The sequence below is a fragment of the Schistocerca americana genome, chromosome 4 (assembly GCF_021461395.2).
Source record: "Schistocerca americana isolate TAMUIC-IGC-003095 chromosome 4, iqSchAmer2.1, whole genome shotgun sequence".
Classification (NCBI taxonomy): domain Eukaryota; kingdom Metazoa; phylum Arthropoda; class Insecta; order Orthoptera; family Acrididae; genus Schistocerca; species Schistocerca americana.
The window spans coordinates 207,731,585-207,745,247 of NC_060122.1; the positions used below are offsets into that span (position 1 = coordinate 207,731,585).

The 13,663-nt window shown below is 41.1% G+C and overlaps 1 protein-coding gene across 1 annotated transcript in view; it reads right to left on the minus strand.

Moving 5' to 3' along the window:
- LOC124613042 (glutamate receptor 1-like) overlaps positions 1-13,663 on the minus strand; it is a 1,340,173-nt gene that overhangs the window by 253,795 nt on the left and 1,072,715 nt on the right. The window contains exons 9-10 of the mRNA XM_047141610.1: positions 9,931-10,038; positions 3,435-3,548 (exon numbers count right to left, since the gene is read on the minus strand). Of these exons, the coding sequence (XP_046997566.1) occupies positions 3,435-3,548; positions 9,931-10,038 (222 nt within the window). The remainder of the gene's footprint in view (positions 1-3,434; positions 3,549-9,930; positions 10,039-13,663) is intronic.

A 13,663-nucleotide genomic window follows, 5' to 3' on the forward strand; every position in this document is an offset into this window, starting at 1 on the left:
GGTGATCAAAAAGTCAGTATAAATTTGAAAACTTAATAAACCAAGGAATAATGTAGATAGAGAGGTAAAAATTGACACACATGCTTGGAATGACATGGGGTTTTATTAGAACAAAAAAAAAGTATTGCTAGACGCGTGAAAGATCTCTTGCGCGCGTTGTTTGGTGGTGATGATCATGTGCTCAGCCGCCACTTTCGTCATGCTTGGTCTCACAGGTCCCCAGACCTAAGGCTGTGCGATTATTGGCTTTGGGGTTACCTGAAGTCACAAGTGTATCGTGATTGACCGACATCTCTAGGGATGCTGAAAGACAACTTCCGACGCCAATGCCTCACCATAGCTCCGGACATGCCTTACAGTGCTGTTCACAACATTATTCCTCGACTACAGCTATTATTGAGGAATGATGGTGGACATATTGAGCATTTCCTGTAAAGAACACCATCTTTGCTTTGTCTTACTTTGTTATGCTAATTATTGCTATTCTGATCAGATGAAGCGCCATCTGTCGGACATTTTTTGAACTTTTGTATTTTTTTGGTTCTAATAAAACCCCATGTCATTCCAAGCATATGTGTCAATTTGTACCTCTCTATCTACATTATTCCGTAATTTATTCAGTTTTCAAATTTATACTGACTTTTTGATCACCCGGTACTTGTGTTGATACACTTGAGTTCCAGAATGGCCAGAACACCCAGAGACTGCCACGAAAACATGCCCCTGACGATAACGTCCCCTCCTCCGGCCTAGACTTCTCCGACGATTTTTGCCTCGGTTGTTTTCTTTCAGACGTTTCGCGTCGTACAGGCCACCGGCCATCAGTCCGATGGGGCACAAAACGTGATTCATCTAGAGGGCCACCTGTCGCCATTCTGTGGACATCCAGTTGCGATACTGGCATAAAAATTCCAGCCTTCGTCGTCGATAAACAGCAGTCAGCATGGGTGCATGCAGCTAGCGTCTGCTTCAGGTGCCATACGCAGCAACGTTAGCTAAACGGTCGTTGAGGAAACACTGTTGGTAGCCCATCGTTCATCTGGGCGGTCAACTGTTGTTCTCGCGTACACATCTCCTCGGCCGTCGTTCACCGCTCTCGCCTATGGCCCCTGGTACACCACAGTTGCTTCGACGCCTTGCCATGGGATGTATACTTTTACGATAGACGCTTTATGCACCCTCCACTGCAAGTGCTGTAGTCTATGAGTGGTTATTGCATTTGACGTAAAACATAGGCGGTGGTCATATTAATGTGACTGGATGGTGTAGTCTGCTTTCGCTTGTTCTTTTATTCTGTGAAACGTATATATCCGGAATTTTTTGACTTTGACTGATCAGATACACTGTGAGAACGTAATAATTTGGGTACGCAGTCGCAAAGCCTCTGTTTAACTAAACCCAGGTCCATTAGCACGGACAACTAGTTTTCCGAGATGGAGCTGTATACTGCATTCCTTGATAATGTTGTACACTATGTGAGGGGTTAGACCATTTGAGCTGTCGAAGAGAAACACTGAAACAGCCGGGCTAAGCAGCTGTCTCAACGCACAGTCTAGGGTACAATCGAGACATGGGGTTCAATAACAACAATAACTTGAGGTACTCCTAACGTCTCGGGAGCAGCGTATGTAAGGCACCTGCATGAATAAGGATATCATAAAAATTTGTGTACAGGAGTGGAGAGCTTCGTTTGTAGCACTCAGATTGCTACAATTTCATAGTTTACTTCAACCATCAGAGACGGACAGCGCCGAAGAGATATGTCTTTCACGGCTGGATGTGGTGAATGCGGGGAAAAGAAATGTTCATCAAATGGAATGGCTGGTACTGAGAGCTGAAATCTGAGAAACTGACGTAACGACAGCAACAACGCCTCACCGTCTGATTCTGGTGCAGCTTGTGAACAGGCGGATGTCCACTGCTCGTGGTAACCGAAGTTATGTTAGTCACGGAGGAGATGTATTTAAAATATGGAAGTTTCTTTTCAAACAGAAATCCTGAAACACAACATTTATGAAACTATTAAAGTGTCTGCCTTTACTCTGTAGTGCAAACATCGTTCTCACCAAGGAATGGCAGTCATCCATTGAATAATAGATTTACTTACACTGGTGGAAATGATCAAAAGTGGTCTTCCCTGGCCATCGATGTCACTGTATTGTGCTGTTATGGAGCCTTTGTGTTACGGACAAAAAGTAGACCGCTTTAACGTCCTCCAGCATTTGTCAGAGAAATGCAACACATTACTTCAATTTACTTGTGAGGAAGAATAAAATATCGTTTGATACCATTCAAAGTTTACATCCGTTGATCTAATGGAGAACTTGGATGTTGGCATCGTAGCTGACCAACCAGTTTGTTCAGATTTCGTTCTTTACAATAAAACGAATTGTAGAATAAAACTTGCACGCTACAGCGGAATATGCGCTGATTTAAAACTTCCGCGTAGATTAAAACTGTTAGATCAGCTAATTAACGAATAAATAAGTTAATATAATTGCATAGGCTTCCGCGGCCAGAGTCAGTCGACATAAAAGTTTTCTGGGTTTGGTACCGCGTCATAATGTAAAAACTACTGCTACTATAGAAAAGCCAACGTTTCGCCCACAATTGCAGCGGCCTGCTTCTGGGTCTAATGGTGCGTTCTAGCTATGCAGTGTCCATTATATTTTGTTGTTAATGTTCACTCCGCATTCCATTAGGTCATAATTTTAAAAAGTAGATAGTTTCATTGGTCACTTAAGGAAGAAGGAGAGGGAACTTTATTTTAATAGTTTATTGCAGTGGAGGGAGAACGTGACCTCTGTTGTCCATTATGTACCATAGCAGCAGTAGTTTTTACAATATGACGCGGTACCGAACCCAGAAAACTTTTATGTCAATAAATAAGTAAATTAGCTTAGGAAAAGCATATGTTTTGTAAACATAATACTAGAAGTTTAACTCTTCTATTGACTTTTCTTAAAAAATTTCACTGAATAAATGAAATAGATAAAATCTTTAAACCAACAAAAAAAAAATTTAAAGATAAAGGTAAAAAACTTTTTCAAGCCTAGACTCAAACTCAGAACCTGTGCTTTTCGCGGGCAAATGCTCTACCAACTGAGGTATACGGACACGATTCACAACGTTTCCCCACAGCTTTACTTCCGCCATTAACTCTAGCCTACTTCCAAGAACTTGGGATAAATTTTCATGCATACCCTGCTGGACTATCAGTCCTGGAAGTTTGAACGGTAGGCGAGAGGTAGAGGCGCAAGTAGAACCGTGAGGGCGGGTCGTGAGTCGTGGCAAGGTAGGTCAGGCGGCAGAGCATTTGTCCGCGAAAAGCGGAGGTTCTGTAGTGGAGTAACAGAGCCGCACACAGTTTTAATGTGCTAGTAAGTTTCAAATTTTATTGTCCTTGCAAGCGGATGAAGTGTGGTGCAGCTTACCACTATGGTGGTGACGATGTAGGTCCTGTTCTTCTGGTACTCGCCGTTGGGCCGCAGCCGGACGTACTTGGCGGCCACCGGCGTCAGCCCCGTCTCGTCCGACCATTCCGCCACCTGCAGAAGAGTCGTGCTACATTCGTTGAGCGCTCAATAACCCATATTACCTTTACTTCCCAACATCAGCTCCACACTCAAGTTCTCTCTCTCTCTCTCTTACACACACACACACACACACACACACACACACACACGACCGTACATGTACACACCGCCTTCGCCTCCATTGCACATATCCTTTTCTATGAGGACAAACCTCTGCCTGGCGCCCTTCCGTTGCCGAAGTCGCTAAAGGTCTCTTGTACTGTGGCTCTCGGCCCGGGGGTAAGGCTGTTCGAATCCTGGTGGCGGACAAAACTTTCACTGGTAGTGTTTGGAAGGCAAGGGGAAGAGAGGTTGTAGCGTGAAATTCGTGATCACCAGATTTTGCGCCAATGTGCTGGTTAAAATACCAAACTCCTCCGCAATCCCTCATGAAGAGAGGGCATGTGATAGCGTTGATGTTGACCGCCTGTCCGATGGAGATTGTTAAGCTTGGCGGCCCCCTTGGTGCTATTCGCGAGGAGTAGGCTACCTGCCAGCACCGAATTCACCCTCTCCTTTCTGTCATCATCATCGTCATCCTCATCATCATCGCACAAGAGAAACATTACACTCCACTGTAAACACACACACACACACACACACACACACACATACACACACGCAATTCATACAAGTAGCATTACAAATATTGAAAACGAGCATGTTGTAAATAAATAAAGGAAAAAAGCCATCTCTAATTAGCAACGAGAATTAAGTCATTTCACAAGACTCACAAACGACCAGGACTTATGAAGTATTTTCATTTGGACTTTATAAATTTGCAAATCCTTAAACACTATATTTCGTAACCTTTTGCGTCACTGTGTTTTTCATAATAACTACCTAAGGAAAATCATTGACTTTCAACAAGTTACCACATACCAGACAACTAACTAGTCAACATATAAACTGAACTAGGAAAAATAATGATGGGACTACTGATTTTTTTCCCTTTTCAAGACACAAATTACACATCTGATCCCAAGTTGAGTCTCGTGATATTCTAAACATTATTATTTACATAAGGGACCGACATTTCGAATACAAGAATTTCATAAATAGTATAGCTGTCAAGAGTCGATGGTTTTAAAGAGAAACCAATCAAATATACAGTTTATGCTAAAATAAATCACAATTATTTTCAAAGTTGTATAATAGTCCAAAAATACTTTTATATTGACGTAAATAGTTATAATTAATTCTATAAACTATCTCTGCTGCTACTCAACATAAAACAGCTTTGTACTTCTACGTTTATACGCAAAAAACTGTATATTTTCTGTGTGCTTCTCCAGTTACACCAGCAAAAAAAAATTCTATTACCTCTTAATTTACGATAAACTGAAAAGCTGGAGAACGACAAAAACAACTAATCGAAAATGTACAACCTAAAGAGTGAGACTTTTATCCAGAATGGATTATTATAGTGGAAACTGCAAAACAAATTTAATAGTGACTGGTTAGGATATTTAATTTTTCTATAAAATTATGTTGACTGCTAGTATTAGATGGTACTTCAAACTCACATTTAGAAATTTGAGTAGAAATAACCAGTATTCACTTACCGTTAATAATAGAAAGGAATGTAACTTGAAGTATAAAATCAGTAGTGTCTTGAAGAGGAAATGAGGCGCCGCAAAACAGTATGGGTAAGACATGCGTAGCGAACGTAGTTTTCATAAGGACTTGGCGCAGCTCACGCACGTATATAACTATTACGAGCAGCGGCTGTTAGTAGCAGGAATTTTTTTCTTCGCTGGTGGCTCTACAAACAGTAAAAATTTAGAAAATAACAGCTTCATTGCACTTCAGAGAACTTGTGTAATTTCCATGTCGCTTACGTGTTTTGGCTTGTTTACAGACAAGTAATGAGCTCATAAGGGAATCCATGCCAGTTCCAAATATTTTCCTGTTTATTGCAGGATATGAAGTAGCATAAACTGATAACTGCCCATAGCAATCTAGGTAGCGGATGTATTACTATAATTTGCGTTTCTTCTTCGAAGATACATTAGAGGCTTTATGCGCTGAATGTCGGCCTCACGTGATACAGGATTAGATCTGTGGTGTATTATTGATACATAGGTGACCTACATAGGTTATTTCATTCCCGTAGCTGAATACTTGGTGTTTTCTAGTTAATATTTTAAGATACACTAGCATGGTAATGTATGGTGTTTAACAATTTTCTGGAATAAAGATAATGGACGATCCTCTCTTTGAAAGCAACTATACTGCGCTTAAACGATGTCACGTCTACAGTAAGTTGTCTTGTACGACTGTAACTGAACTTGGTGAAGACACAGACACACTTCACGTAGTGTTGTAGTCGGACTTCAACCAGTCTGTCCAATGACGCCTTCGTGTAGAAGCAACGGTAGCAATTATTCATGATATAAAAGTGAGAAACAAGCTCTTTATTATCTGTGTATGTGTGAGTGCGTGAGAAAAAGGGGACGCAACTTCTCCATTTGGCTTGTGTCAAGTTACAAATATAATGAGTACTTCCGAACGAGGTTAGTGAGTATGCGTCGCGTGTACAGTTTAAGTCCAAAAAACGTACATGCATTAAAGAGAGTCTTAATTAGAGTCGTTTCTTTCGGCCCTTAAACAATATTGGATGCTAATTCCATCTTTAAAACGACTTAAAAATTAAGACACTTCGATACATACCAAACACGGATAGAGATGAATAACGTAAATGTGCTGTCATGTGTCTCCAACTGAAGTGGTTGATTTCATCCTACTTTCCATGTGGTCTGTGCACAATAAAACAAATAAATACAGCCACCTTAGACTCCAGTAGATGGAACAGTCGTAGCAGTTGACTAAACGCGCGATTGTTCCCAAGGGATGCTATTCTTGCACAGAGGTGAGCCCTTGTGCGGACTGCTTGCTAATCCTGGAATGCTTACAGAGCTAACATTGTTTCTTGTAATGATTAGCAGCTGGTTCCAGGGGCTGAAGTGATATGCGAATCCGTAAACAAATGGTCCCTTTAAGGTGTGACTAGAATGTTAGTCCCAAATCATTACAGTGAAATGTCTTCGGAGGACGGATGAGCCAGAGACATATTTAACGAGTATTTTTAGATTCACTAGGAGAGTATTTAGCAGATGCAAGGTATATAGAAAAGAAACTCTTGCGCTCTATTTCTGAATAATGAACGTTTCATTTGGCATTCATCGCGTCGACTAAGGAAATCAGAAACGTTTAAAGAAGATGGTGCTGTTATTGACCGGCTTGTGTGATCCCTTAGGAATGTTACTGGGGTTCTCAACATGTTTCTGCGGAAGCGTTAAGGTATACGTGAAGAAATACCTCATGCAGGATCCTGAGACGTCTTACTCACCAATACCTGTTTAACACAAGTGTGTCGGCTGAAGATCTGTTCACATTTATGTGCAAGCCAATAGAATAAGGTAGGGGCAGATAACTTGGGTAGTAGTTAAGGTCCATTACAAAAAAAAAAAAAAAAAAAAAAAAAAACTAAAACTTTGTTTCTAGGAATATAAATTTGGCTTTATATGAAGGTAAAGAGACTCTAGAGTTTTATAACCAATGACTAACCTATTCAAACCTGCCTTGAAGTAAAACGATTCTTATATACGATTATAATACTCCTGAGCGTGAAGTAAATACCGAGATTACTTTGTAGAAAGGTAATCCGTGGCTTACGTTATCTTCGATTTTTGAAACAGTAATGGGGCTACATGAGTAGAACGAGAGAATTTCTACGAAGTACTGAAAATATTGTAAAGTGGTGTAGCTGTTGGAAAGAGCGATCCTTCCTAAGATTTTGTTCTCGCTTTGAAATTGATGGCACATGTAGAGGCTTGTAAAGAGTTTGTTAAAGTAATTGGCTTCTCACGAAACATAAAATAGGCAAATGCACTTCTCGTTCAGTAATGAAACTATTTCATTATATGAAGTGGGTTGCGGCACAGCTAAAAGGTCGTGGAAGTTCGTGGAATCTCTACACCTTTCCTCAATATCGTTTACGTACTGAAACTTTTCCTTACGAGCACTGCAAATCTGACATGTCCCGTTTCTGAAAACTGGTCTGTTAATATTGTGTCGTAGTAGAAGTCAGTCGCGTGAAGTTAACGCTAAGCGCGCGATATGAATGGATACAGATAGAAGGAGTAATGGTAGGGAAACAATGAGATTCGATGACCTATGTTGGTATATTACCACACTGTGCAATGCTCACAGAAAAACTACTTTAATTTAAATAAGTATGCTACATAAGCTGTTTCTACACTTCCCTTTAGGACCTTATATATAATGACACGACGCAGATGCGATCAGGACAGGAGCTCAAGAGACAGTTATCTTGTATCGTGACAACGCGGGTGCTCACACTTAAGAAGCCACGTCTGTAGACTCTCACAAATTCCACTTCTTAATAATTTCTGATCCACACTCTCCGTGAGTCTGCGTCTCATAACGTTTTCTGTTTTCTATTCAGCATACGCGACCTGTGTTATACAGAGTGCTGACAAAAAATAGCACGGTAGCATCCGTGGATCCGTGGTTGATGCACAATGGGTGTAACAATGTAATGCTAACGGAACCTTGTAGTCTATATCTCAGCAAGGTTTTTTCTCCGGTCATACGTTTATAGGACACTGTTTTCCACATCTGACACACTACGGAAGAAGCAAGGGGGACGTAGAAAGCAGACTAACACCGACATTTCCCGAAAGAGAGGAGTCTGTTGGTATACTAGTATCAAACACCGACATTAATTTGAAAATGAAATATCAGAGAATGTATGTCGGGACCACACCATTTATGGCAGTGAATCATGGACTGAGGGAAAACCAGAAAAGAAGATAATCGAACCGGCTCTGGTTTGGTGCTACAGAACGACGTTGAAAATGGCACTGCAAAGATGAGAAATGGGGTTTTCCGTAGAATCCGCGAGGTAAGGAATATATGGAAGATAATTTCAAGATGAAGGAACAGGATATATGAGGGGCGTTCAATAAGTAATGCAGAACTTTTTTTCTCGGCGAATTTCGTTAGAAAAAATGCGGGATTCGTTGTGGGACATCGTGGAATATTCCTTCTTTAGCCCAGATAGGTGATGGCGCTCTAAGTAGCCTAAATAATGACTTCTGCAACATAGGAGCGTTCCAAGCAGAGAGCTGTCACTGAGTTTCAGTCAAGCTCTTCGCTTCTCAACTGGATGTCTCTGTTGGTAGTGCTGAAACACTCGTCCAACAGATGGGGTATTCAGAGGTATGTGCCCGCTATGTTTCTCGCCGTCTAATTGAAGACCACAAAGAGCAACGAAGGACCATCTGTGCGGAATTACTTGCGTGTTACGAGGATGATCGTGACAATTATTTGCCGAACATCGTCACAAAACCCTACAGCCCGGATGTAACACCTTCCGACTTTCGTATGTTTGGAACAACGAGGGATGCACTCCACTGGAAGCAGTTCTTGAATGATGGGGAGGTTATTACAGCACACACTGGCTCCGATGTCGACCATTACAGTGGTACGATGCGGGTAGACGGACCCTCTAGTAAAGTGGCGCGAGGCCCTCATACTGAAACGGAGATTATGTTGAAAAATAGGGTATTGTATCCAAAAGCGTGGTGAATGTTATGGTGCATTTGTTTTCCAAATAAATCCAAACTGCTTTCACATAAAAAAGTGTTGCATCAGTTGTTGAACGCCCTTCGTAGGACATACAGTAAGAAATCAGGTAGTAACTTCCATGTTATTAGAGGGAGATGTAGAGGATAAAAAAGTACGGAAAGACATAGATTGTAATACAGCCGTGCAAGTGTTCTTCGAAGCTGTAAATATAGCACAAGAGAGGAATTCGCGGCGGGTCGTATCAAACAAGTCAGAAGATTGCTGTGCCGCCCGCCTCCCCCCCCCCCCCCCCCACCACCCCCCCACCCCACCCTCCTCCCGCCCAAAAAATGACTTTTATTTTAGAGACATTGTAGGGAAGATGTTTTTGTCGGCTGGAGAGTGTATTTTTTCTGTGGACGAGTACTGTGCATAGTTGAAAAAAGTAAAATGTTCATTAACTATTTTTTTAACACAACTTGTCGATGAACACCCGTAGTTTCTACAACGAATATAACAACTCTCCTACTTTGTGCTACGTACAACGAATGTTATCTGCTACATAGTACGAACTCCCGAGACATGAGATGTCGATTATTCAATTAGGGCAGCTTTTGGACCAGCAGCGAACATAGCAGCGTCTGCATCAGTTGCTGATCGTTATTTTTCAGCTAATCTCTACAACTTAAATATTCTTGAGCTTCTCGGTATACAGAATCATCCCACAGCACGGCGCGCGGGGAGCCCGTCGAGTGTTCACCTTGACCATGGCGCTGTTGATCGTCATCTCGACGACGTGCAGCGTGTAGTTCTGGCGGCGGCCGTCGTCGTTGAAGCGTATGTCTCCTGTCAGGCCCTCCAGTTCCACCTGAAACAAATGTCCACTATCAACTCCCAGAGCCTCACATCCCATAGTTCAATAACATGTCTTCGAAAGCTGCTGCGCATTTTGAAAGCGTTATTCTCGACGAATAGACTAGTTCAAGGATTGGAGAGCTCTCTTATGAACTTTTTTGCAGTAAGACGTCTACTATATAGCCTGACGATAAAATATGCCTCTCGCTGTGGGGGAATAACGAAATGCGCAAGGGTAAGAGTTCTTGACTCCGTGATTTGTGAAGTTGGGGTAGGTCTTGGAGGTGTGCTCGGATAGCCGAAGTTGTTGAGGCAGTCGCTCGGCATAAGCGGGAAATCCGGGTTCGAGTCTGGTCCGCCACAAGTTTTTATCTCGCAAATGGCTGACGTCAATCTAGATTAATAATATTTATCAAAGCTGTAATGTGCAGCTGTAGACACTGTATAAATACAAACATTGTAACTATCAACCTAAACAACAGGTTTTATTCTATTCTGATTTACTCGCTCTTTTTGTTGTTTAAAATTATCATGGTGTTTATCAGTATCTGTTAAAACTCTATACATGCGAGCATAATGATTTTGACAGAAAAGGAGAGGAACTGAAATAAAATAAAACATGGGTACTAACTTTGTATCTGAACAGTAACGATTGATCCTTTTAATCGCGTGTGGTGTCCTCTGCCAGAGCAAATCACGTATTCGCCATAATGTAACGAATGTTGGTGCCCCGTCTACAGCCTTATGTAGTAGATGATATAGATTGCGCATTTCATTATATTGAAACCAAGAACTCAGTCAGTTGATTATGGTGGCTGCCGTTAGCATACTGCAGTATTCCGCCAGTAAATGTTACTTTATTATAAGGGTGATATCTTGTGCAGCGTTTCGTTTCAACCAAAGATATGTGAAAGCAAGTCATGTTTCGTCCACGGGTAAAGTTATTTTAACAATAAAAACTTTTGTGAACATATATTTTTAAAATTAAACGTACGAGTATGTTTGTCCTGATACTTAAAATTCGATGACAGACGAAGATTTTAATACGATAGAAAATTGTTATTCCATTCACTACAACAGTTCTCTGTTTAACCAAAGTATTCTAATACACTGTACTATGCCTCTTATTTTGATATTGTTTTGTACCGGGTGCTTATAATTAAAGTGCAGATACTCACGGACGTTCAGTGTAGAATGTAACTATCGTAGGACAGCGGAACTTGGTGGATATGCTAATGTGCTAATGCTAAACAGATTTGTACCGAAAAAAATAGTTCCACTTTTCGCTACCAGCTGTAGATCTGGTACTGTACAACATCTCGTCGACATCTCCGGTGCTTATATTGAATAATATATGTAAACTGCGATTAATAATAAAATCAACATTATGCCCCTCTTGCTTGTTTGACCTGTCCTGCCCACGAAAGGTTACTAATCCATTTCACATGGAAAAATTTCTATACACCTTCTTGCATTCACAGCGCCAAACTTGCACCTAGTGGCCAAAATTGAGACCATTTAGTTCAGTGCAAACCGGTTTTCCATTAACGCAATAGACACTGAACCTCTGTGAGTAACTGCACTTTAATTAAAACCATCCGGTATAAGTACTGAATTAAGAAAAGTTATAAAATATAAATGCTTATTTTGTGTAAAAAAAGGATATTATAGACAGAACGGATGTCAATGCTTGTTGTTGTTTTTGTCTTCAGTCCTGAGACTGGTTTGATGCAGCTCTCCATGCTACTCTATCCTGTGCAAGCTTCTTCATCTCCCAGTACTTACTGCAACCTACATCCTTCTGAATCTGGTTAGTGTATTCATCTCTTGGTCTCCCTCTACGATTTTTACTCTCCACGCTGCCCTCCAATGTTAATTTGTGATTCCTTGATGCCTCAGAACATGTCCTACCAACCGGTCCCTCCTTCTTGTCAAGTTGTGCCACAAACTCCTCTTCTCCCCAATTCTATTCAGTACCTCCTCATTAGTTATTTGATCTACCCATATAATCTTCAGCATTCTTCTGTACCACCACATTTCGAAAGCTTTTATTCTCTTCTTCTCTAAACTATTTATCGTCCATGTTTCACTTCCATACATGGCTGCACTCCATACAAATACTTTCAGAAACAACTTCCTGACGCTTAAATCTAGACTTGATGTTAACAAATTTCTCTTCTTCAGAAACGCTTTCCTTGCCATTGCCAGTCTACAGTTTATATCCACTCTACTTCGACCATCATCAGTTATTTTGCCCCCCAAATAGCAAAACTCTTTTACTACTTTAAGTGTCTCATTTCCTAATCTAATTCCCTCAGCATCACCCGACTTAATTCGACTACATTCCATTATCCTCGTTTTGCTTTTGTTGATGTTCATCTTATATCCTCCTTTCAAGACACTGTCCATTCCGTTCAGCTGCTCTTCCAAGTCCTTTGCCGTCTCTGACAGAATTACAATGTCATTGGCGAACCTCAACGTCTTTATTTCTTCTCCATGGCCTTTAATAACTACTCCGAATTTTTCTTTTGTTTCCTTTACTGCTTGCTCAATATACAGATTGAATAACATCGGGGACAGGCTACAACCCTGTCTCACTCCCTTCCCAACCGCTGCTTCCCTTTCATGCCCCTCGACTCTTATAACTACCATCTGGTTTCTGTACAAATTGTAAATAGCCTGTCGCTCACTGTATTTTACCCCTGCCACCTTTAGAATTTGAAAGAGAGTATTTCAGCCAACATTGTCAAAAGCTTTCTCTAAGTCCACAAATGCTAGAAATGTAGGTTTGCCTTTCCTTAATCTATATTCTAAAATAAGTCGTAGGGTCAGTATTGCCTCACGTGTTCCAACATTTCTGCGGAATCCAAACTGATCTTCGCCGAGGTCGGCTTCTATCAGTTTTTCCATTCGTCTGTAAAGAATTCGCGTTAGTATTTTGCAGCTGTCACTTATTAAACTGATAGTTCGGTAATTTTCACATCTCTCAACACCTCCTTTCTTTGGTATTGGAATTATTATATTCTTCTTGGAGTCTGAGGGTATTTCGCCTGTCTCATACATCTTGCTCACCAGATGGTAGAGTTTTGTCAGGACTGGCTCTCCCAAGGCCGTCAGGAGTTCCAATGGAATGTTGTCTACTGCCGGGGCCTTGTTTCGACTCAGGTCTTTCAGTGCTCTGTCAAACTCTTCACGCAGTATCGTATCTCCCATTTCATCTTCATCTACATCCTCTTCCATTTCCATAGTATTGTCCTCAAGTACATCGCCCTTGTATAGACCCTCTATATACACCTTCCACCTTTCTGCTTTCTCTTCTTTGCTTAGAACTGGGTTTCCATTTGAGCTCTTGATATTCATACAAGTGGCTCTCTTTTCTGCAAAGGTCTCTTTAATTTTCCTGTAGGCAGTATCTATCTTACCCCTAGTGAGATAAGCCTCCTTACATCTGTGCTCTAGCCATCCCTGCTTAGCCATTTTGCACTTGGTGTCAATCTCATTTTTGAGACGTTTCTATTCTTTTTTGCCTGCTTCACTTACTGCATTTTTGTATTTTCTCCTTTCATCAATTAAATTCAGTATCTCTTCTGTTAGCCAAAGATTTCTCCTAGCCCTCGTCTTTTTACCTGCTTAATCCC